At 41.7% G+C, this 22724-nt stretch overlaps 3 protein-coding genes across 3 annotated transcripts; 1 reads left to right on the top strand and 2 right to left on the bottom strand.

The window, feature by feature from the left end:
• Nucleotides 1–495: 495 nt before the first annotated feature.
• LOC135488267 (glutathione S-transferase 3, mitochondrial-like) lies at nucleotides 496–3609 on the bottom strand. The gene is made up of 5 exons (XM_064772805.1): nucleotides 3040–3609; nucleotides 2603–2661; nucleotides 2252–2309; nucleotides 2003–2075; nucleotides 496–1749 (listed from the first exon to the last, which is right to left on the bottom strand). Exons 1-5 carry the CDS (start codon nucleotides 3190–3192, stop codon nucleotides 1649–1651), a joined length of 444 nt encoding a protein of 147 aa, XP_064628875.1. The 5' UTR covers nucleotides 3193–3609; the 3' UTR covers nucleotides 496–1648.
• A 2272-nt stretch (nucleotides 3610–5881) lies between these two features.
• Nucleotides 5882–11134, top strand: LOC135488682 (protein downstream neighbor of son homolog). Its single transcript, XM_064773358.1, has 10 exons — nucleotides 5882–6180; nucleotides 6881–7242; nucleotides 7591–7716; nucleotides 7873–8079; nucleotides 8391–8506; nucleotides 8671–8727; nucleotides 9168–9346; nucleotides 9570–9789; nucleotides 10053–10248; nucleotides 10519–11134. Exons 2-10 carry the CDS (start codon nucleotides 6892–6894, stop codon nucleotides 10855–10857), a joined length of 1791 nt encoding a protein of 596 aa, XP_064629428.1. The 5' UTR covers nucleotides 5882–6180; nucleotides 6881–6891; the 3' UTR covers nucleotides 10858–11134.
• Nucleotides 11135–12744: 1610 nt separating this feature from the next.
• LOC135488391 (DNA-directed RNA polymerase III subunit RPC2-like) lies at nucleotides 12745–22427 on the bottom strand. Its single transcript, XM_064772988.1, has 27 exons — nucleotides 22257–22427; nucleotides 21844–21933; nucleotides 21517–21581; nucleotides 21261–21336; nucleotides 20819–20919; nucleotides 20418–20627; nucleotides 20138–20219; nucleotides 19737–19886; nucleotides 19371–19487; nucleotides 18973–19158; nucleotides 18688–18801; nucleotides 18365–18475; nucleotides 17985–18074; nucleotides 17724–17886; nucleotides 17259–17412; nucleotides 16959–17132; nucleotides 16592–16805; nucleotides 16260–16383; nucleotides 15966–16124; nucleotides 15628–15754; nucleotides 15238–15381; nucleotides 15050–15116; nucleotides 14434–14539; nucleotides 14120–14216; nucleotides 13805–14002; nucleotides 13491–13580; nucleotides 12745–13327 (listed from the first exon to the last, which is right to left on the bottom strand). Exons 1-27 carry the CDS (start codon nucleotides 22317–22319, stop codon nucleotides 13195–13197), a joined length of 3405 nt encoding a protein of 1134 aa, XP_064629058.1. The 5' UTR covers nucleotides 22320–22427; the 3' UTR covers nucleotides 12745–13194.
• Between the last annotated feature and the right edge of the window lie 297 nt (nucleotides 22428–22724).

Below are 22724 nucleotides of genomic sequence, written 5' to 3'. Positions count from 1 at the left end.
TGGGTTGGTGATAAAAGTAAAGGTGAAAGTTTGACAAGAGGTTGGTCAACAGTCTGGAAGCGGATTGATTTCCATACCTAATCCCAGTCAGTGATGACATTTACTGTGTCCTTCAGCAAATGGTTGTGACATCATCCCAGTCAGTAATGACATTTGATGTCTTATTCAGGAAAGGACAGAGACATCATCCCATGCAGTCAACGATGACATATAGTGTCTCAATTAGCAAGGAGCTGCGACGTCATCCTGGTCATGATAACATTATCAGCATATGGTTGCAACATCGTCCCTGTCACCGATGAAATTTCTAATATCTCATTTAGCAAGGGGTTGTGACATCATCCTGATCCGTGAGACATTTATTGTCATTCAGCTAGGGATTTTTCGAGATCACGCCAAAGACACTTAGTCTTGTTCAGCAAGGAACGGTTTATACATCATTCCAGTGATTTTTCAGAGACAAAGTCAAAAATGTTATTTAACCATTGCTAAACTTTTATTTGTATACAAATAAGAACAACATGTTTCACAATAAACAGTGAATAGAAAACATAAAAATCTGTGAAAAGTGCATCCAAAAGAGAGTAATACAATCATATAGTAGCTGTAAAAAGGCACATTTAGGCAGTAAGTAATACTGTGTAGGCCTACACACTAACAATCAAATATTTTCACTAATATTAACATTAAATTTTATTGAGTTTTGGTAAAATTGCATCATCACCCAAATTTGCATCGATTTTGGTTAGTTACAAAGTTTACCGGTGCCTGTGCCCATTATGCAATACTTTTTGGACAACATCAATCTTACGAAGCAAACATTTGGTCACTATCTCAGAGGACAAGCTTTATTTGTTTGCTACACCTATTTCGTTGACAGCGACAAATTTACGTCATACCAAGACAGAAACCCGAGAGGAAAGACACTAAAGAAATCACTGCACCTCTGCAGCTCCGAACATTTTCAGACATGGCAAGTTTTCATATCCATGTATAATCATGATTCTCGCTACTGTTTCGACACAATTTCCAGAATATTCCACAAAATGAAAATCAAACAACAATGTATAACCAAAGGCTATGAATATGATAACATTGATGTTGAACATAGCCTCAAACGTGACTTATTCCTGAAGATGATATTACACAAGAAATCAATGAACGATGATGATTTATCAATATGTGTGCATGGAAATATACATAGGGAACATACACATAGGTGTACATGACCATAATTATCTTCAGTTAGTTTTCATCCAGTAATGGTTGGCATGATCAACAATGTTGAAAGCAGTACCTGTATTGCATTTAAAACATTTCCTTACAAAGTCTATTGAGGCATCAAGTTATGGCACATATAGATCAATTAAGGATAAGACAAAATACAAAATGAAACTGATTATTTAGGCTACTATTTCCCTGAAACCTTTCGTTAATTCTTCTTACTGCCCCTGCTCCCCCCTCCAATAACACAAAATTACCTTCAACATTCAAGCTTGTGAACAACAAGAATCAGGCAGTGAAACAAATACAACATGTATTTCTAAAAGGGAGGACGACGTAGACGATTAAGATCATGTGGATTTAGATCATGCCATTGTCTGAAAGCTTGTGAGGACTGCTGTGGGGCAGCCCCGCCCTCATGGCGTCATACCCACTGAAGTGTGCTTAGCCCCGTAATGAATGTACACATGAACATGATGAACATACCCAGGTAACCAAAGGCACCTTTCAGTCTCTTGGAGGGGTCTGAAAAAAACAGATAACAATAACAGGTATAGGAAAAAGAACTTTGGGCATAACCACACGTTACTGTTCTTAGCTAGGGCCCGAAGCTCCCTGGAACAGCTGTGCAGGTTTCTGGCTCCCCAAAGTTCAGCTTAGTGCCCATATATAAGCTGCTTATAGCCAGATTGAGAATTCAATAAAACATGTTATCTTGACAACCTTCACAATCCAAAACAATATTACAATAGAACAAGACAGGTACCAAATCTCTTACCTCCAGAATAATAGCCCCTTGCATAGAAAATTCGACTAATTGTCCAAAGAAAACCTCCAAAGGCACTCATCCGCTGAAATGGTAATACAATGAAAGCATCAATATCAATTAAGCCAAAAAAAAGTTACATGGAATAGTTGTATAATTGTCGTAATGAGTTGGCTTGAATCCCTTTCTGCTCAAATCGATGCAATCAAAACATATATAACTGTCTAGAATAGAAGAGTGCGATCCTAGTTGACAACTTACAGGATAGTGCAAGCCTCCGATCAGCATCAGCGCCACAAATGATGGATAATTTTCAATCCTGAAAGATGAAAATTCACGAGTCAAACCATAGTTAAAAGAGCTGGCCAAAACTTCTTGATGAAGCCCTCAAGATCGACTCTCCTCTCTTGGGTAGGCCTAGTCCTTTGCTGTAACTGTATGTCTTTGCTTGTATCGGGGAAATCTAATTTCTCATACTTTAAAATAAAATTCTATAGGACACCAAGCAACCTGGCCACACCCAAAGATCGAAAATAAAGAAAGATGATAGGGCAATCATGAAAATATTCTACAACCAGCTCATTTTCAGAACTTCCAATCCAAAACACTTACGAATTTTGATATGCTCTCTGAATGCAGTTGAACATGTGGTCGCCATAAACTCTTGGGTTCTGAAAATAAAGGAATTTTGTTACTGTATACCTTTCAACTTGACACTTTGGGGAGATTACTGATTTATTAAACATGGTTGACAACTACTCGATACTGCCCATCCTTTTTTTTCTCATATTCTAATGCAACTTAGAGTATAAAATCTTCAGCCCTACTTTTCAAAACTTAAAATCTAGGGTTCAGTTTCTCATTCAGCAAAATTCTGTGTGGCGCACAGTAAACACAAAGACAAGGTGCAATAGAAACTGAAAAATGCGAAGAAAGTGTCGTCTGCTATATTTCAGCAGAGTGGTGATCATCATGACGAGACCGTCTGCTACAAAGCAGAAAATGAAGTGAACGTCATCCATTTCTTGCTCTGTTTGGAGTCTCCTAACCTGAACATCGTAAGCTCGTCTTGCTCTGAGAACGTTTATGCCAAGCCAAGTCTGAATCAACCAAGAAAGACACACAACAAGGATGCAATAACCGTAGGCAGCGTTGATAGTCATGGTGTAGAAGACGAGTGCTGGAGTTGGCTCCACCATCATGGACCTTTAAATCAGCCTTGACCCCTTCAAAAGGTCTCGACCTGAAACGATTCCGGATTGCGGTTGTTTCGCTCCCTGATCTTTTCGCCCCCTGTCGTTTCGCTCCAAATCGATGCATGCTCTTGAAAGAAATTTCTCATGTATCTAGATTAAATGATTCTTTTGATGTGATATTCCTGATATTTGTGCTTTAAACCTGGCCTGGTTGTGACCGTCCTCATCTCTCTCACCATGCTGTCAACACAGTGGAGCAGCCAGGACTGATTCGGCCTGGCTGTGACCCGTCTCATCATTCTCACCAAGTTGGCAACACGGTGGAGCAGCGAACAAGACTGATTCTGGCTGGCTATGACCATCTCATCTCTCTCACCATGTTGGCAACACGGTGGAGCAGCCAGGACTGATTCGGCCTGACTGTGACTGCCTCATCTCTCTCGCCATGTTGACAACTTGGCAGAGCAGCCAAAACTGGCTGTGACTGGCTGGCTGTGACTGTCTCATCTCTCTCATCATGTTGTACATGTCAACACGGTGGAGCAGCCAAGACTGATGTGGCCTGGCTGTGACTGTCTCATCTCTCTCATCATGTTGTCAACACGGTGGAGCAGCCAGGACTGATGTGGCCTGGCTGTGACTGTCCTATCTCTCTCATCATGTAGACAACTTAGCAGAGCAGCCAAGACTGATTTGACCTGGCTGTGACTGTGTCATCTCTCTCACCATAATTATTGTCAACACGGTGGAGCAGCCAGGACTGATTATCTCTCTCACTATGTAGACAACTTAGTAGAGCAGCCAGGACTGATTTGGCCTGGCTGTGACTGTCTCATCTCTCTCATCATGTTGTACAAGTCAACACGGTGGAGCAGCCAGGACTGATTTGGCCTGGCTGTGACTGTCTCATCTCTCTCATCATGTTGTACATGTCAACACGGTGGAGCAGCCAGGACTGATTCGGCCTGGCTGTGACTGTCTCATCTCTCTCATCATGTTGTCAACACGGTGGAGCAGCCAGGACTGATTCGGCCTGGCTGTGACTTCCTTATCTCTCTCACTATGTAGACAACTTAATAGAGCAGCCAGGACTGATTCGGCCTGGCTGTGACTGCCTCATCTCTCTCACTATGTAGACAACTTAGTAGAGCAGCCAGGACTGATTTGGCCTGGCTGTGACGGTCTCATCTCTCTCATCATGTTGTGAACACGGTGGATCAGCCGGGACTGATTCGGCCTGGCTGTGACTGTCTCATCTCTCTCACCATGTTGACAACTTGGCAGAGCAGCCAAGACTGATTTGGCCTGTCTGTGACTGTCTCACCCTTCACCATATTAACAACTAGGCAGTGCGGCGAAGACTGATGTGGCCTGGCTGTGACTGTCTCATCTCTCATCATGTTGTCAACACGGTGGAGCAGCCAGGATTGATTCGGCCTGGCTGTGACTTCCTCACCTCTCTCATCATGTTGTCAACACGGTGGAGCAGCCAGGACTGATTCGGCCTGGCTGTGACTTCCTTATCTCTTTCACCATGTTGACAACTTGGCAGAGCAGCCAAGACTCGTGACTTCCTCATCTCTCGATCTCACCATGTTGACAACTTGGCAGAGCAGCCAAGACTGATTTGGCCTGGCTGTGACTGTCTCATCTCTCTCACCATAATTATTGTCAACACGGTGGAGCAGCCAGAACTGATTCGGCCTGGCTCTGACTGTCCCATCTCTCTCGCCTTATTAACAACTAGGCAGTGCGGCGAAGATTGATGCGGCCTGGCTGTGACTGTCTCATCACTCGCATCATGTTGTCAACGCGGTGGAGCAGCCAGGACTGATTCGGCCTGGTTGTGACTTCCTCATCTCTCTCATCATGTTGTCAACACGGTGGAGCAGCCAGGACGTATTCGGCCTGGCTGTGACTTCCTCATCTCTCTCTCACCATGTTAACAACTTGGCAGAGCAGCCAATGGCTGTGACTGTCTCATCTCTCTCATCATGTTGTCAGCACGATGGAGGAGCCAGGACTGTCAAACAGTTGTGTGAGCTCACTAGAGCTTGCACATTTATATAATATATATATATGTATATAAAACCGTCATCGGATGCGCATCCGATATGCCACGAGATCCTTTACCGTCAATTCCCTTACCGTCTTCGGATGCGCATCCGATATGCCACGAGATCCTTCACCGTCAATTCCCTTACCGTCTTCGGATGCGCATCCGATATGCCACGAGATCCTTTACCGTCAATTTCTTTACCGTCATCGGATGCGCATCCGATATGCCACGAGATCCTTCACCGTCAATTCCCTTACCGTCTTCGGATGCGCATCCGATATGCCACGAGATCCTTTACCGTCAATTTCTTTACCGTCATCGGATGCGCATCCGATATGCCACGAGTTTTTTTGTTACCTCACCGTCAATTCCTATACCGTCATGGATGCCACGAGCTTTGTTCGCGTTGTAAGGTTTCGGGGATACGACTAATGCATGCGATCACCGTCGGCGGAACCCCAAACCGCCCTCTCGATCTATCCGTAAGGACAAATCACTCTCGTGACCGTCACAGTTACGGACTCCGGACCTCCAGATTTTAGAGACCGAGCTTTTCTTTACCTTACAATTACTGTATACTCGGCGCCTCACTTATATGTGTTGTTTTTTTCACATACATTGTTCTCGTGGTTTACGGAAAAGTAGGCCTAAAATGTTATAGTGTCTAAAAACAATATTCAGTTAATGGAATTACACTTTTTTCCATTACTGCTTGCTTGATATTGCCCTAACAACTTTTTCATGAATCAATTTTGAGCATTATGTTTACAACGTAGTTATTATAGCACGAATTATGAGTCTAAAATGCCAAATACTTGCAACTATTATGTTAATCACTGAAATCTTAGTGTACTAATTGCTCGCTATAAGCTAGGTTATTGCGCCCCTAAACCAACGTACTGACAACGCTACCTCCCCGGAACTCAAACTTTAACGTGAGTTAATTGTAATCTTACTCTCTATATACCAAAGTGATTTACCTAGGAATACAGTTGCACTTCACTGAAAACTAATGATGTGTTGATGAGTTCAATGAATTCTTCAATTCCTTTGGTTTTCTTGACGAACTGACGTCCGACAATGACCCGTCGACGTACACCTGCAATGTATTGCCATTTGTGTGTAAACAGATCTATTTTTGGACGAAACTCAGTCCCTCACAAACTTTGGGCGATTTCGTAGAGAACATCTCATCTCATTTAGCCAATTGTTCAAATGTTTCTTTCATCATGCCTACGACTCAGTTAGGGGGAGGGGAGGGGAATGCCACACTTGACGTTCCTCTTCTGACTTCTTGATCAGTGATAATGGCAAGCCAAGGCCTATAACTTAACTACTAAGCTTAGAGTAACAAGTATTTAAGTCAAGTTAAGGTTGTGACAGTGGGTGATATGAATAAAGACCAGCAAATGCTTTTATCTAAATCTCCATGTACATTTACACTAGGCCTTCCTGTACAAAACAGGAGTAAAAGCATTTGCTAGTCTTTATTCATATTCATATCACCCAATGTCTCAGGCCGTGAAGTAGATAGGTGTGTTTACCATGTTGCTTCTTCCATTGTCCGCGAAAAAGATAATTCTGAATGTATATTGGTGTAATAAAAAAAAAAAAATTTTAATTTTTTTACTATAGATTATGCAAAGATGAGCACTTTCAGCACCAACACACCGCCGGTATCCTCACCGGCCAAGAGTCCCCGGTCAAGTCCAGTATGGAAGAGACCCTCGGATATCATGAAATTGAGACGGGCCAAGCGACGCAGCTCAACCAGTGATACCCGGCCCCTCAAGCCACATAACCAGTCGCCGAGTCCTTTGGCTGAGACTGACAAAGATGCCGTCAGACAGTCGATGAAGCGACGCAACCCATTCAGCTGTTCACCACGAAAAAAGCTCCATATTGGACATGATGGTGATGAGGGTGGCGACTTTGATGACAGTGACTTCATGCTCTTTCGGATGTTGAAAAGTGCTGATAATGATAATAAATTGCAGGTAAAGACTTTTTGCTGGATCCAATTGAGGCTGTTTTTCAATTATATTGTGTTTGCTGCCTCTTCTTGTAAATTATGACTTCAGACGGATCCATAAACTGGTTGGCCTTGCTTGGACCCGAGTGACCGCCACTTGGCCAAGAGACCAGTCGGGATAAACAGCTTTCTGACCATGAATAAAATAGGCTGAAAGGTGAAATTACTTAACCCAATTTGTCTAAAACTGGAACCACTTGAGAAATCCTAGATCTAACCCTGACTGCTCATCCTGAACCCAATATTCCTGATTTGCAAGCTTCATATCTCGATTTCAAAAGCGATTGTTTATCAATGCTTTCTTGTTTTACAGGTCAATGACAAGTGTGAAAAGGACAGCCCATCTTCCCAATTTCTTATCCCAGCTTCTCCTACCAAACCTAGAAAACTGAGAAAAACAAGTTCAACACGTTCAACAGAGTTACCAAGCCCATTGAAGGTAAGAGAGAAAACTAAGTTTTGTTCAGGAGAGGTTGTAATCGACAAACTTTCACAAACATAGTGGTTTTGGTGTTGGCGCTGTTTTTTTCTTCATTACAAAATTCCAGAGTCCATTCTAGACTGGACTTCATAAAAAATTATCTCAATTTTGTAGGAACCTTCCTCTCCTGAAATATTTGACGGACCAGAGGAAGCTCCTTTACCAAGTGGAAAAGATAGGTTGCCTCTTGACTGGAGTCTGAAAATGAAGATCCGATTTGTATCATCTCATCCATTTTCATGGTCATCTCCTCTGAAGACAACAGAAGAGGCAGCTGGACTAAGTGCCTTTGTTCGAACTCGGCAGGTGGACTTTTCTCCGGTCAGTAACATTGAATATGTCGATTCCGAGAAGTATGCTGTGCATACTGTATCCCAGCTGATTTGTCATGGATCTGGTCTTTGGAGTTGAACTCTGGTTAGTCTTTCAGTCTCTATTAGATTATAGAAAACTAATCTGAGTTGAGTACGACGCCAGGCTTCTTCAGTCACTAGGGTAGATCACAAGGATTACTACGAGAGCCTTGACTTCTCAGCTTTCTTTTCTTTTCCAGCCTGTTAGGACCAGCTGTCATATTTGACAGTGTTCATGCAGATGTTTAAGTCTGTGCTTACTTCTTCTCTTCATTGCAGGATGATGTGACTAGTGACCATAAGACAGCCCTTCAGCAGTGTTGTATGTACTGGATGCACCCAAATCTCCCATGGTTGAAGTTGTTTCCAAGAATGGTCACAGACAATAAAATAGGGTGAGTGTTGTCCTAATAAACCCCATCTCATAGCTAGAATCGTCCACCACCATGTGGTCCTTGAACAGCTACTGTTCCTTTTGCCCTTGATTCGTCCAGCTTATTTTGTGATTAGCGTACTGTGGCATTTTCTTTAACACAATCTGAAATTTCCATTTTCCCAGAAAATTGGTTCCTCTACTACAAGACGAAGGTGTAATCAACATGCTGCATACAGACTGGTAAGTACAATAGAACTTTAATGCATTGAATGTCGAATTCACATGCCTTGCATGATCACATTCAGCACAATAAACTTCCCCTATATCATTTTGATCACTCTCAGCGGTTTTAATGTTTTATAAGTCATGTAATACAAAATGTGTTACATTTGATTATAAAGTTACAATTTCTACCCAAGTAGCGGTCCTAAACACATTGGTGTAATCAACATGCTGCATACAGACTGGTAAGTACAATAGAACTTTAATGCATTGAATGTCGAATTCACATGCCTTGCATGATCACATTCAGCACAATAAACTTCCCCTATATCATTTTGATCACTCTCAGCGGTTTTAATGTTTTATAAGTCATGTAATACAAAATGTGTTACATTTGATTATAAAGTTACAATTTCTACCCAAGTAGCGGTCCTAAACACATTTTGCTTGTTTTCCAGGACAAACAGCTTCACATCAGCTTTCCAGTTATTGAAGGCTCAGCACTGCCCTTACTTCTACATGTGTACCCACCTATTCACAGTGCTCTTCAGGGCGTCTGCTGTGTGTGGACTCCCGCAGTTCAATGCCATAGTCACACCAACAACAAGAGGCTTCAGGGAGTCACTACGGAATGAAGGTAAACAGCACCAATAGGACCTTCAAGTTCCTGAAAACTTGTCTGCTTGGTTCACTGAGAAATCGATAGGAAAGAGATTGAGAGCATCATTGCTGCAATTGTCATCAATTCATTTTAGGAGCACCCAATTATGGTAGTTGTGATAAAAATTCCAGCTTATATACTATAAAATAGGGCATATTACTCAATGGTTTAATGTTCATATTTGTTTGCTTCTCCGCAGGTATTGACTTCTCAATGCCACTTAAGCCAGAGGAGGACATAACCCAGGGTAACTTGAGGCAACAAGCCCCCGCTGAGACCAGTCATTCAGACAAGGCAGCATGCGATGATGAGGATGAAGAGGATATTGACCAGACAGATGAGGGGGCTCAGTCATGGCTTGAGAGTATAGGACTTGACAAGAAAAAATTCCCAGAACTTCGGCCTGAGAAGATCAAAATGTATCCTTGAAACGATAGTTAAATTACCATTATCGAAATCACTATTTTCAAAACTTTGCACAATTTATTGGCAACTGCATCATTGTGACGTGTAAGAGTGTCATCATCATGGGAAGTATTGTGAGAAGTAAAAACAACTTGAGAACCACTGAAAAAAAAGTATATTGCAGTTTGGCTTGGCCAAAACCTTTTTGCTGGCCTTACAACCTCGACAAAAGACCTGAACCTATGACAATGTTTGCTTTTCCCTAACATTTACTCAGGCAGCGTGAGGGGTACAAAATCATTGACAACAAACCTGAGTCCACGGTGTATGTAGAAAGCTCCAGTACCCAGGCCCTGTTCAATTACCTGCTGAACTGCAGGAGCTGTTTTGCTAGCAGTGGGGTGCAGTATGGTATACCACCAACGATACTGGCACCTGTCGCATTTAAAGGATCAACGCTAAAATCATTGAAGGTAAGCAACTTCAAAGTTGTACTTGATATATTCTTTGTGACCCTTTCCCCAATGACAGATGTCCAGTCTTTCTATGGTGATGAGTGTGACCGGCTCTGTCGAAATTGGCTTGTGGGGTCCAAGTCAAAATTGAGCTACATGTATTTCCATGAGCTGATTGTTCACAAAGTTGTATCTCAAATGATATATGACATTGGCTTAAGAATTCATTGAGATATGTACTACTTGCACAGCACTTGTTACTCTAATGTAATATACTACCTTTTGCAGGTCAAGCATGGTCTCCTCCGCCTCCAGCCTCACAAGACAAACCAGAAAGGTTACAGCATGGAACTAGAGGGACCCATTCTGCCCAACACCCAGGTTCTCATCTGTGATCTTCTCAAGGCAACGCAAAAAGGAGATTACTCCGCAACACTCGGGGTGCAGGACTCGAGCACTTCTTTCAATTTACTCCATAAGAACTGTGACAATGAATCTGCAGATTTGAATGACTGTGGACTAACAACCTTCAGTAAAGAATACTGCCAACAGAAGTTAGAGCTGGAACGGATCGCATTACGAGAAATTGTGTGTAAAGAGGATCTTTTCAGTTGGACTACTGGTTGATAAGCAAAATTTAGAACTGTCCTGATCTTTCCAATTGTATATGATATCATAGGCTATGGATATATTTCATTTTTACACCTTATGGATTACGATAATGGCAAAATATGTACCAAGTTATTAGCTGTTAGTAATGTCACAACCAGGTCAACCACCACGATGCCCTGTGCAATCATAAATGTGCAGTTTGTTATAGTTTTATATACCTATTGTAATATTCACTTTTACATGTAAGATTCTCTTTTAAGATTTATCTAAATAATAAATCTAAATAAACTGACGCATTGTTATCAGTTGTTGTTACTTTTTGGACGTGGTGAATGGGGAATTCATTAAATCACCAGATGTATCGCATGGTCCTTGCACTATTGAAGAGGTGCATGCAAGAAATCTGCTACCCAAACCTTTGGCAAAATCAAGTTCTTGGTGCCACTTTGCTCACCAGAATGCCCTTTTAAGACTGAAATCATAAGCATTGGTACCAGTCTTGAGATCTGGAAAATGTCCTTCTACTCATGCTGTACTTGTATCAAAAGCTTGGACCCGTGCTGGACTTCAGTGAGATAGCCTCTCAATATAAAGATCTCAGTGGAAGACAGCCTTGTGATAACTGCCTTTCAACGAGCAGACTCCATCTCAGTGTGCATCTAAGGCTGGTGGGCTGTGGAGGCCTAGTATACCAAGCATGAAGATCAACCAAAAGCTTGGACACATGCTGTACTTCAGTCAGATAGCATCTCAATAAAGAGTCTCAGTAGAGGAGAGCCTTGCAATTACTGCCTTTCAAAGTGAATACTCCATCTCAGTGTGCATCTAAGGCTGGTGGCTTGTGGGTGGTGGGCTGTGGAGGCCTAGTATACCAAGCATGAAGATCAACCAAAAGCTTGGACACATGCTGTACTTCACTCAGATAGCATCTCAGTAGAGAGTGCTCTGTAGAGGAGAGCCTTGGGATTACTGCCTTTCAAAGTGAATACTCCATCTCAGTGTTCATCTAAGGCTTGTGGCTTGTGGTCTTGCTTTTCAAAGAGAGTACTCTATCTCCGTGTGCATCTATAAGGATTGTGGGATGAAGACCAATCAGGCATGAAGACCGATCAAAAGTTTGGACCCATGCTGTACTTTAGTGGTATAGTCCCTCAATAAAAAGAGGACAGCCTTGTGATTACTGCCTTTCAAAGAGAACACCCCATCCTGATGGGCATCGAAGGCATGTGGTCTGTGGAGACCTACTGTACCACGGATGAAAACCAACTAAAAAGGTGATGTACTTCAGTGAGATAGCCCCTTAATAAGAAGTTCTCAGTAGAGAACCGCCTTGCCTTTCAAATCGAGTACTCCATCTGGGTGGGCATCTACACGGCTTGTGTGCTGTACTTCAAGGGGAACGCCTCTCAATGAAGAGATCTCAGTAGAGGACAGCCTTGCCTTTCAAAGACAATACTCCATCTAGGTCTTGAAGACCAACGGTGCTGCTATTCAATGGGATAGCCTTTCAATAAGGGGTTCTTGATTGAAGACTGCCTTAGAATAACTGCCTTTCAAAGAGAGTACTCCTCCATAAAGAACATCACACTGTCCTTCAGATGGAATATTTACATCCTTTAGAAGGAACTGCACTTCATGTCCCCATCATTGAAAGGGCGACTTCATGCAGGATGGCCTACAGATTACTGCCCTTTAAAGGCAACCTTCTCAAGCTAGGTGCACCCTCAGAAATAGTGCTTGGCCTTCTTGGGCAGGGTCATATTTGAAGTCGCACAACCAATAAAAATTCCTGTGCGATGGCTCGGCAGGACTTGAGCTTGCATCACATGGCAGCCACAGGTTGCAAACTGATGACAAAATCACAGAGGATGCAACTAGACAGAAAGAAGACATAGATTTCACTTTTTCAGGATTTTGTTTATTTATGAAGTCTCATAAATGAAAAGATAACATATGTAGCTTTTCCTATTTTTGGACATTGCCTTCTTTACACACTGAAAGTGTATACCCACTTCTTCATTCACACAGCAAAACCTATTCATCTTGCTGATAGTCTTGAAGCCCTTGAACTTCTGAGTCCATCCAGGACGTGTATTAACAATGAGTTCTTGGCTGCTGATCACATCCAGCTGTGCAGAGCACAAGAAAATCCAAGACCTGCTTCCTTCCCAATTAATTTACAGCTGAAGTTGTTTTGCTTAGCAGCATAAAAACACCAACAAATTTGATTCAGACAATTCATATTTAGATACAGATATCATTAAGACTGTGCAATGATATGAAAGCCCCAGACTCAAATGAACACCCTCGAAGCAAGCATTCCCAATGTGCTGTATTCCTCTGTGTCATTATCTAAAAGTCGTTGTATTTTTTGAGAGTCAGTCTAGGCACAATGTTCATTGACTGTAATTCCTGGAAGAGCAGCTTGCAGGCGTATGGGATCTTGATTGATGACACGTTGATGGACGAACGGCAGAACTGACACCTGCAGCAAAGAGAACAAGATAGAAGTGTTACAACCACAGACAAGATACAGATTACTTTGTGCGACATTCGTCAGGAAGCTTGTACACGAGCCTCATTTTCATCTTTATGCTCACTTACTTATCTGCTATGCTCACTTCTGCATCAAAAGCTCATTAACTTACCATCCCGAGTATCCAAGGAGACCACACTTATTGCAGACGTCAACTTCAAATGCATCACTAGAGATCATCAGCCTCTCCAACAGCAACATGCTGGAAACCAAGAATTAAAACCAATAAACTGACAGCAATGGCAACCCTGCTCTATAAATGTTTGTAGAATTTCGAGAAGTGATGGTATTTCAATACTGGACAAATACACATACACAGTACAAGGTGTGCAGGTAATGATAAATGAGAAGCCATAAAGTGTCAACCAGCAGAGCCTGCTTTGCAAAAAATGGTTGAGACCAGTCCCAGTAATCACCTGAACTTACCTAGCACCATATCCAATGAGACAATCGCGTTCCATCTCTCCAAGCCTCAGACCTCCATCCCTTGCTCGACCCTCAGTAGGTTGTCGTGTAAGAACAGCTCTTGGACCCTTTGCCCTCGCGTGCATCTTGTCGATCACCATGTGTTTGAGTTTCTGGTAGTAGATGGGTCCGAAGTAGATGTAGGCACTCAGCGGTTCTCTAGGAGAAAGTAAAGTGACACAAGTGAAATAAACCAACCACAGTCAATAATACTAACAAAATTCGAGAATGATTGTTGGATGCTGGAGAGAGAGAAATCAAGGAAAATCTGCCTACCCTGTTATACCAGATGTGACATATTCCTTCCCAAGATAATTAAAGCCATGACGGATCAAATCCTCGGACAAATCCTGCACCCTGTCTCCACCAAATGCTGAAACAGAAGAAGTCAGCATTCATGTGCAAACAACACAGCTAATGAAGTAACCTACTGGTTAAACACCAATTGACAGCGCCCACACTGGTAGCTCAAAATCTGAATTACCCTTTCTTTGATTTAACGCAAGAGCAACTTTATACTCTAAAAATCCCAGATTCAAAAGTTCTTCTCAAGTCTTTCTAAAGACACACCTGCCCTTAGCAGGACTCACCAGTTCCGTAATGGAATTTCCCATCCAGTACACCAGCCTTCCCTGCCATCAGTTCTATCAGTTTTCCTACTGTCATACGGGACGGATAGCCATGGGGGTTCATGATCTGAATAAGAAACACGTTTATTTTTAAGAGCCTTTTTGCAAGTTTTACGTTAGGGGGTTAAAAACGTGAACATTCATGAAACGAAAATACTTACCTCAAGACAATCGCAGGAAAAGCCATTCATTCGCAGAAATATTACTGCACAGTCATTCATCAGAAAAGACTACTGAAGCAGGCAACAGTCCTCAACATATTATTATTATTATTTTCTTATTAAAAACATTTTTATAGCGCTTAACGTTGTTAAAACTTCTAAGCGCTTTACAATTTATAATAAAACATAACATTAATACATGATAGAATAAAAGTCATTACTAAAAAAAAAAAAACGTGCAAAGGATTCAAAAGAATTTCTTAAAAATATGAGTTTTTAGTGCAGTTTTAAAACGACCCAGGGTACTCTGGCCACGAACACTATTTGGATACTGTAAACATAGTTACTGTAAACTATGGTAGTAGTGCAATGGTTCACTAGAGATATTAACACATAACCAAGGATGACCAACTCACAATATCGGGACAGATTCCAAGATCTGTGAACGGCATGTCTTCCTGGGGCACTATCAGACCACACACTCTGAAAATGGAAACAAATCAATGTAAAGCTCTTTGAGACTGAAAGCACTATAAGAACTTGCATTTCATTTCTTGATTGAAGCAACTAAAAAGAACAAGTACAACCAAAGTAAATAGTTTACCCCTTCTGTCCATGTCGACTGCTGAACTTGTCACCAATCTCTGGCCGCCGGGTTTGCCGCTGTAAGAGTTTGATCAGGAAGGCTTCCTCTGGATTTGAAGTAATTAGCACCTTTTCAATGTAGGATGGCTCCGATCCTTTGTATCTGTGAGTGAAGGAAGACAAGAGTTGTAGGCCAACACAGCATTTCACAGGTGCAGCACTGTTTCAGCAAAGCAAAGTGATTTTTTGAACATGAAAAAATATCGCCACACTTGTACATCAGGTTCATATCTAGCCCCGAACTGGCCGATCCTTGGTTCAGAGGTCACTAGAATATGGCCCAGTCAGTCTTGTGTTTGCATCCTAACAGAGGAACAGAGTCTACTAGAGTGCCTTCAGTGGTACTTACGTGATAGGGACATCCCTGTATTCAGGTTGGGGTGGAGGGGCACCAGCCACTGGTGACTGTATGGGGTTGATTGTAACTGTTGGCATATGCTTGTTGATCAATACCTGCTTGTTCTCAACACGCTCACCTAAATATGGAAATATGTCATACCACGTGAAACCTCATTTGATTGTTGGTTAGGTGATCATTGTTTAAGCTAGGTACCACATATTGATTGAAAAGGACGCTTTGACACTGGCCAACCAGGCGGGGAATTCAGTTCTGCCATCAGCAAGGTTATTATGAAATCCCCAAGAATAAAATGACTGCAGACATTTGTTAGTTTACAGTATTCTCACCTGGTGCCACTATTCCATCCACATCCAGCACATTGTGCTTCCAGATTGGTTTCCGCGTGTTGGCATCCAGTACTGGCCCCATCACTTTGTCAAATGTTTGGTTGGCGTACCGTTTCAAAGTACATGCCTGTTTTCTATACACCAGGCATCTGCCAAAACCTGCAGAAATAGAAGCAAATTAACCATGCAGATCTGTTTATACAGATTGATAATGGGTGTACTTAGACAAACTATAGCTGTCAGTTCAAACGAAAAGGAAACTTTGCAGATCAATGTACACTTGACTTGACCTACCCCTATCTAATGACGCTCTGTTCAGAACCAATGCATCCTCAATATCATAGCCACTGTAACTCATCACAGCCACTGTAGCATTCTGACCAGCTGGAACCTTATCAAAGTGGATCAGATCTATTGTCTGAAAATGACAGATATAAGCTAAATGCACAAAAGATTTGATGGAAATGGAATAAACTGGACACATGTTTCGCATGGTGTTAATTTAGTTTCAAACAAAATAAATTCCAAAGTAACGACCGCAATGAAGTCATACTAATTTCTAATGACTTTTTCAATGTGGCAGGGTTGTGCTACAAGGCAAATGAAAAGTCCCAAGCCCAACATACTTTAGTTTTGCAAAGTGGGGCCTGTGGATAGGCAAGCAGGTACAACAACGTATCGATCCTGTTCCTCTGGTTGTAGCCAATGGTTCCCATCGCCTGCTTCCCCATGGCACACTGGTAGGTATTCCTTGGAGATTGGTTGTGGTGAGGGTAGGGAATCAGTCCTGCACACACACCCAGGATGGTGAAAGGCTCAATCTCTAAATGAGTGGTTTTGCTGAAAAATATCAGAGAACAAGTGCTTCATAAGATATTGAGCACTAACACGAGCATCAGGCTCAGTTGTTATCCCCAAACAAGAGAGTACATGTACTGCAGAGAAAAATCAGCAGAGAGAGTTTCCTCGGACTGAAATAATAAATGCAATTACCTGGTGATGTCTGCCTCATATAAGGCAATTAAGCTGTTGTTTTCTTCATTCACATCGAGGTACTCCACAAGCCCTTCACGTAAGAAGTCCTCAAAACTCCTGAAACCTTGGGTCAGCTCTTCAATGTGCTGATTTGTCACCATTGCTTCTCCATTTGTCACTATGATGTAAGGTCTGTGAGAAAAGAAGATCACAACGTAATAACTAACACATTTGCTATCATAAGTGATATGTTCACATTGTTTGACTCTTCAACCCCCCTCCCCCATGATTAGGTTATATTTTTTCAAACTGACCTACCTGCACACCCTGCCCCCATCTGATGCTATGTAGACGCATCTGTGGCCATGATTCGGACAGATTGAGACAAACTCACTGATGTAACCTGCCCTCCTCATCATCTGGAATGTGCTCACGAGACGTTTGTAGTTGCGAATGACGCCAAGAATGTTACCTGAAAAGGATACACAGCTACGAATGATCAAACGATTCAAATGGATATCAATGACCAAGCCATGGAGGTGCTGTCAGCATGAGACTCTAGGCAGGTCTCTTAGCCTTACAAGCCTTATTCACCCAGGTGTAGAAATCGTTACCATTGGGAAATGCTCAGGTCTGGCACTGGTTGAACGGTTCATCTGAGGTCTATTGAAAGCTTTCAGGATAGCCGGCACTAAAATGCAAAGTCAGATGGAAAGCTCTACCATCGTTGATATCAGACTATAAACCTAAAACTCTATCGGTAACTCTTTTGATAGAACTCACCATTAAGGAAGACTAGATATACATAAGGTGAACTCATCTCTTCGCCACTCAGCAGATGGATGTCCTCAACACCAAGGTTGAAGGCAAGCTTGATGATAGGTGTCTCATCGAGATCTGTAGTGATGTGTGTCATCAGGGCGAGATTCTTGACTAAGCCACATGCCTGAAGAGAGAAACTTTCAACGTGAAATATCCCAACTCAAACTAATATCATGGAAATGAACAAAATAGATCATAAACTTCCACAAAGAAATGCTTTACCTCTCCCTCTGGTGTATCAGATGGACACAGCATCCCCCACTGTGATGGCTGCAAGGAGCGGGGACCACTCACTTTCCTTGTCTTCTCAAACTGAAAAAGATAAAAGTATAAGGAAATGACCAAGAAACTTCTGAGGACATTTCAGGTTGCTACAATGGATCTATAAATGCTTGACTGGCCATTCCAGCAAAAAACCTGCACTGGTCCATAGCAGTAGACATTGACATCACATGACACCATATGATGGTCTATTCATACCGACTTTGGGATGACATTGTTGACGCAGTGAACTAACAACTCTTGAGTCCATTAGGTCATAACTATAGGCATGTATGTACACATACTTGCTATAGTTGAATGAAAGGGAAATCATACCATACCTGACTGGAGATACGGGTCATCATTCCGAGACATGATATGTAGGATAGTCTTGACAAGACTTGTGTCACGCCCGCACGATCCATCTTGAACCTCTTGATTGACCAATTACCCTGAAATGGGATTATGACTTTGTAAATCACAGGTTCATGCAATGATCAAGTCTTAGCTTAACCTGAACTGCTTCGTCCTTTGAATGTGGCATTAACCAGATATCCATGTACCAGCCTACTTACACAATATGCTCAACCCATCTTCCAAGGATAAATCCACCCCCCAAGGGCACAGCAAACTCATGAAAAGTAGAAGCCGAAGGGAAACTTACCGTAGATATGGCGATGACTAATCCATTTGTGATCTGATCTTGTCGCATATGTTTGACGATATCAAACTGGGCAGCTCGGGGTTTAGGAATGGTCAGATCAGCTATTCTCTTTAACTGAAATAGAAATAAGAAGCTGATAGATCAAAAGTGTCAAATGTAAATCTTTTGGTTGATGTCAACAAATTTCAATTTATCTGATGACTTTTAATTAGTTTTGTCTTCCTCTCTATACAGTAGGACAAAATTGTAACTCTGGAGACAGCAAGAGACCATTGTAATGCATACCTCAGAGTTGAATTTCTTGAATAAATCTTCAAATAGCAGTGACAGCAGCTGTCCAGCCAACTCTAACCTCTTGTTACCAACGTAATCTCGATCATCGACCTTGACTGTGTCACCTTGTGCCTGGATCACACGGCGTACCATCAGAGAGAGATAGCAGGATTTCATCTTGAAGTTCCAATGATTCACCTGAAAACGGGAGATAAATGGAGATGCGATTACACTATCAGTGTAAAAAAGGACCGTGAATAATGACAAGGCTCGAGTTCAGTGATTGTGGCCAAAAATTTGATTAACACTTATTTTCAAATCAGCCACCGTGTGTCTGAAAAACACTGGTAAACTTTGTCTTCTGAATAGTAACATGCACATTAGACTTGAAAATGTGGATAAATACTCACTGGAACATGAGCAAGAATGACATTGGCCAGAATGTCTCTTGCTTCATCCACCTTCGACTTCCTTGGACCACCCCACATCCGACGCTGACGCACTTTACTTCCCATATGCTTGAGGGCCTGAAATCAATTATCATACTGAAATTGGCCGACCAAATCACATGAAGAATTGGATAACACAATATTTGGTTGTGTACGGTGATATCAATCTTGAAAACAGTTGGCTATGAGATGAATAATTTGATGAGATGTAAGACGATACTTCAAGAGAGCCAAGCATCAGGGAATGTCAAACTTCTCCACAAAATGAGAAATGACCGAGCCACTAGAAAATTCAAACTGATCAGAGTTGAGCATGGTTCTGATTACCTGTATCTGCGTGAACACCTGTGCTTTGTGACACTCTTCAATACAAGGAGCAAGAGAAGCCAGGATCGCTTCCTCACTTCCAATCATCTGAACGATCTCTTGGTCAGATTCCACTCCCATTGCCTTGAACGCTATCACAACAGGGATGTCCTGCAAACAAGGAAGGAGAAGATGATGGTGGATTCATAGCATTTTGGAATTTCCAACTGGATTGATGATGACAGATACTTGGCAAATACAATTTTCTACTAACTTCTTTTTATCCTCTTTTTTGCTATATTTTTCCCAATTTAGTGACATTCAATCAGCCATTTTGATATTCCAAGTTTAGTGTTATTATGCTATTTTGCTATTTACTTGATGCCATTCAGCTATAATACTATTTCCTCACTGTCACTCACCTCACTAAAGCTATTATGCTTGAGATATATCTTGCCCTTCTTGGTGATCAGATTGGTCTTGACCTTACGTTCATGTGTGGAACTGAAAGAGATATTGTGCTTTCCACTAATTCCACTCAGCCTAGCCTCTGGATAAACATCATGGCTCACAACTTACTTGGCAACAGCCAGGGAACCACTGGCAAAAGAGTTGTAGTGAAAAACAAAAAAAACAGAAATAGTAACCAAACTATCACTATCTTCAAAATGTCCTTCATAGAATTCACTAATTTTCACCTACCTGGTAACTGAGCATAAGACATTACCCTTTCTATCCTGGTCGACAATCACCCTGTTCTTAGACAGCTGTTCTTGAATGAGAATCACTTTCTCCACACCCTTCACAATGAAGTAACCACCAGGATCCAAGGGGCACTCATTCAACTTGGCAAGCTCAGCAGGAGTCTTGTCTGTTAGGACACAGTTTGAACTCCGAAGCATTATTGGCATCCTGAAATGGAGGATAAAGTATTCTATTCCAATCTCATTCACGGAAGAAATCATAAGAGAAGTTATATTGAATGCATAATGAATTATTTCAGGTGCCAGACCTAACAAAGTGATCAAAGACGACCTAAGATTCTGTCACGAGCAAAGAGGTAACACATACGATGCCAATATCAATATCCTTCATCAACAAACCTGCCAATTGGAAGATTATTGCGAACAATCCTCTGATTACCCCTGGTATACTCCACATCAACAGTGATTGGAGCGGAATATGTCATATCACGTAGACGACACTGAAATGGAGATTTAGTAGCACTTGAGGACAGTTTTTATGTCAACTCAGGACAAACAAACCTTGAATTACCAAGGCTTTCACACACAATCCCATTGACTGAGCCCAAACCGGTTACGTCAAAACAAGGAGTCAAAGGATTCAACAGCCGACTGGGGTGCAGTCGATGTGACAGGGCTGGCCATGTCTGAAAACTCCAGTACACACACAATCTAGCAAGATAAACCCTGAAAAACACCAACAAGTACCGGTATGGGGTACTGTCCAGAAGTTTGGCAGCATGCTGATTTGAAATCCTGGATATATCCCTGTTTATGTAGATTAAGAATTACATGCATTTACCTCATGAGGGGAGATGGGTTTTGTGATATTGAAGCCTTCCTCAACATCTGGATTTCCAACATAAATGTTGAGATACCTAAGAAAACAAACTTAGATTCAAACAAAGAAACAAACAAAAATAATTGAGTTTTCACAGGTATTAAAAGAGGGGAACCACACTGATAGCACAGTCCCTTGGAAACAAAGTTGTGACAATTTGTGTCATGACAAATTCTCAAATGATAATCAAAATGCAAAATGATAGATTGATACTCACTTCATATAAAAGTTTGGGTCAGCATCACTAGTGATCTTCTCATTGGCCTTCATTATGCTCTTTATCTAGGGGGAAAAAACACCCAGTTGTTAAGTTGATGAAAACATACATGGCACAGAGTTTTTCCCCTTATTTTCAACCATTTTTACTTTAGTCACACCGTTGTCCAAGCTATGTGTAGAGACTGCAGTAATATGTCTTTAGAAAGGTGCCACTATATTACTCACCTCTTTTTTTTAAATCCCTACAAATTGCGTTTTGAAAACAAGCATTTCCCCTTTCCGCCCTATTTTAATTCATTCTCAAACGATGGGATAATCTACTTACATCTGTGTTGATGAAATAATTGAATGAAGCAATGTGCTGCTTGACTAACCCCTTCACTTTCAGAAAGGCAGGCAGCAGTTTCCATTTTTCCTGCAGAAAAAGAAATGATCACATTAAAGAGATTATCGCCCTCGGCTGGTCTCCATGCAACCAGATTTTTTACTTCCAGCACCTCAGTCGACATTTTAAGAATGAATGAAACTCCTAAATTGTTCATAATCATATTGTCACAACCAGGATTTATCAAATAATGAAATAAATGGATGTTAGTGTGTACAGACCCTCTGTTCCAGATGAAATGCATGACTGATCAGCGCCGGAACAAACGTCTTCGAAAAGGTGGATTGTGGTGAGGGGACGTTTTTGGGGTCACCCTGTAAAATCAGTATAAAATTTTGCCATCTTTTATTTACCTCTATTTTCGAAACTGGAGCCGTAAGTTTTTCTTTTTCATCAGTTTCCATATCTTCATCCATAATTTTAACGTCAGCACCGGCAACTGCCAGCCAGAAATGAACAATAAGTGTGCAATTCAGCACCAAATTCTCAAATAAATCTCAAGACAATTTCCCGTGCCGATGTTGTTGGTGTTCATCACAGCGACCCATTCCACACTTGCCGTAGGGACGGGTTTTCTTGTCCTTCGATGACAAACTGATTGTGACTGTGAGCATGAAGGAATCCTGAAACACTCGCATCATGCAGGGAATACAGGAACACAAAATGGAGTTCTTGATGGAGTCAAATGTGATCATGTCATTTTTTTGCAACATGACCATGACCAATTATCGCAAGAGTAATCCGTTTGACACTCATTTCTGGGCCAGACCTCGAAAGCCAGGGTTAAGCCAACCCGAAGGTAGCTGCGATTTCATCTTTTG

The sequence above is a fragment of the Lineus longissimus genome, chromosome 5 (assembly GCF_910592395.1).
Source record: "Lineus longissimus chromosome 5, tnLinLong1.2, whole genome shotgun sequence".
Taxonomy (NCBI): Eukaryota; Metazoa; Nemertea; class Pilidiophora; order Heteronemertea; family Lineidae; genus Lineus; species Lineus longissimus.
Note: the sequence above shows the minus strand (reverse complement) of the source record. Positions and strands in the feature narration are given on the sequence as shown.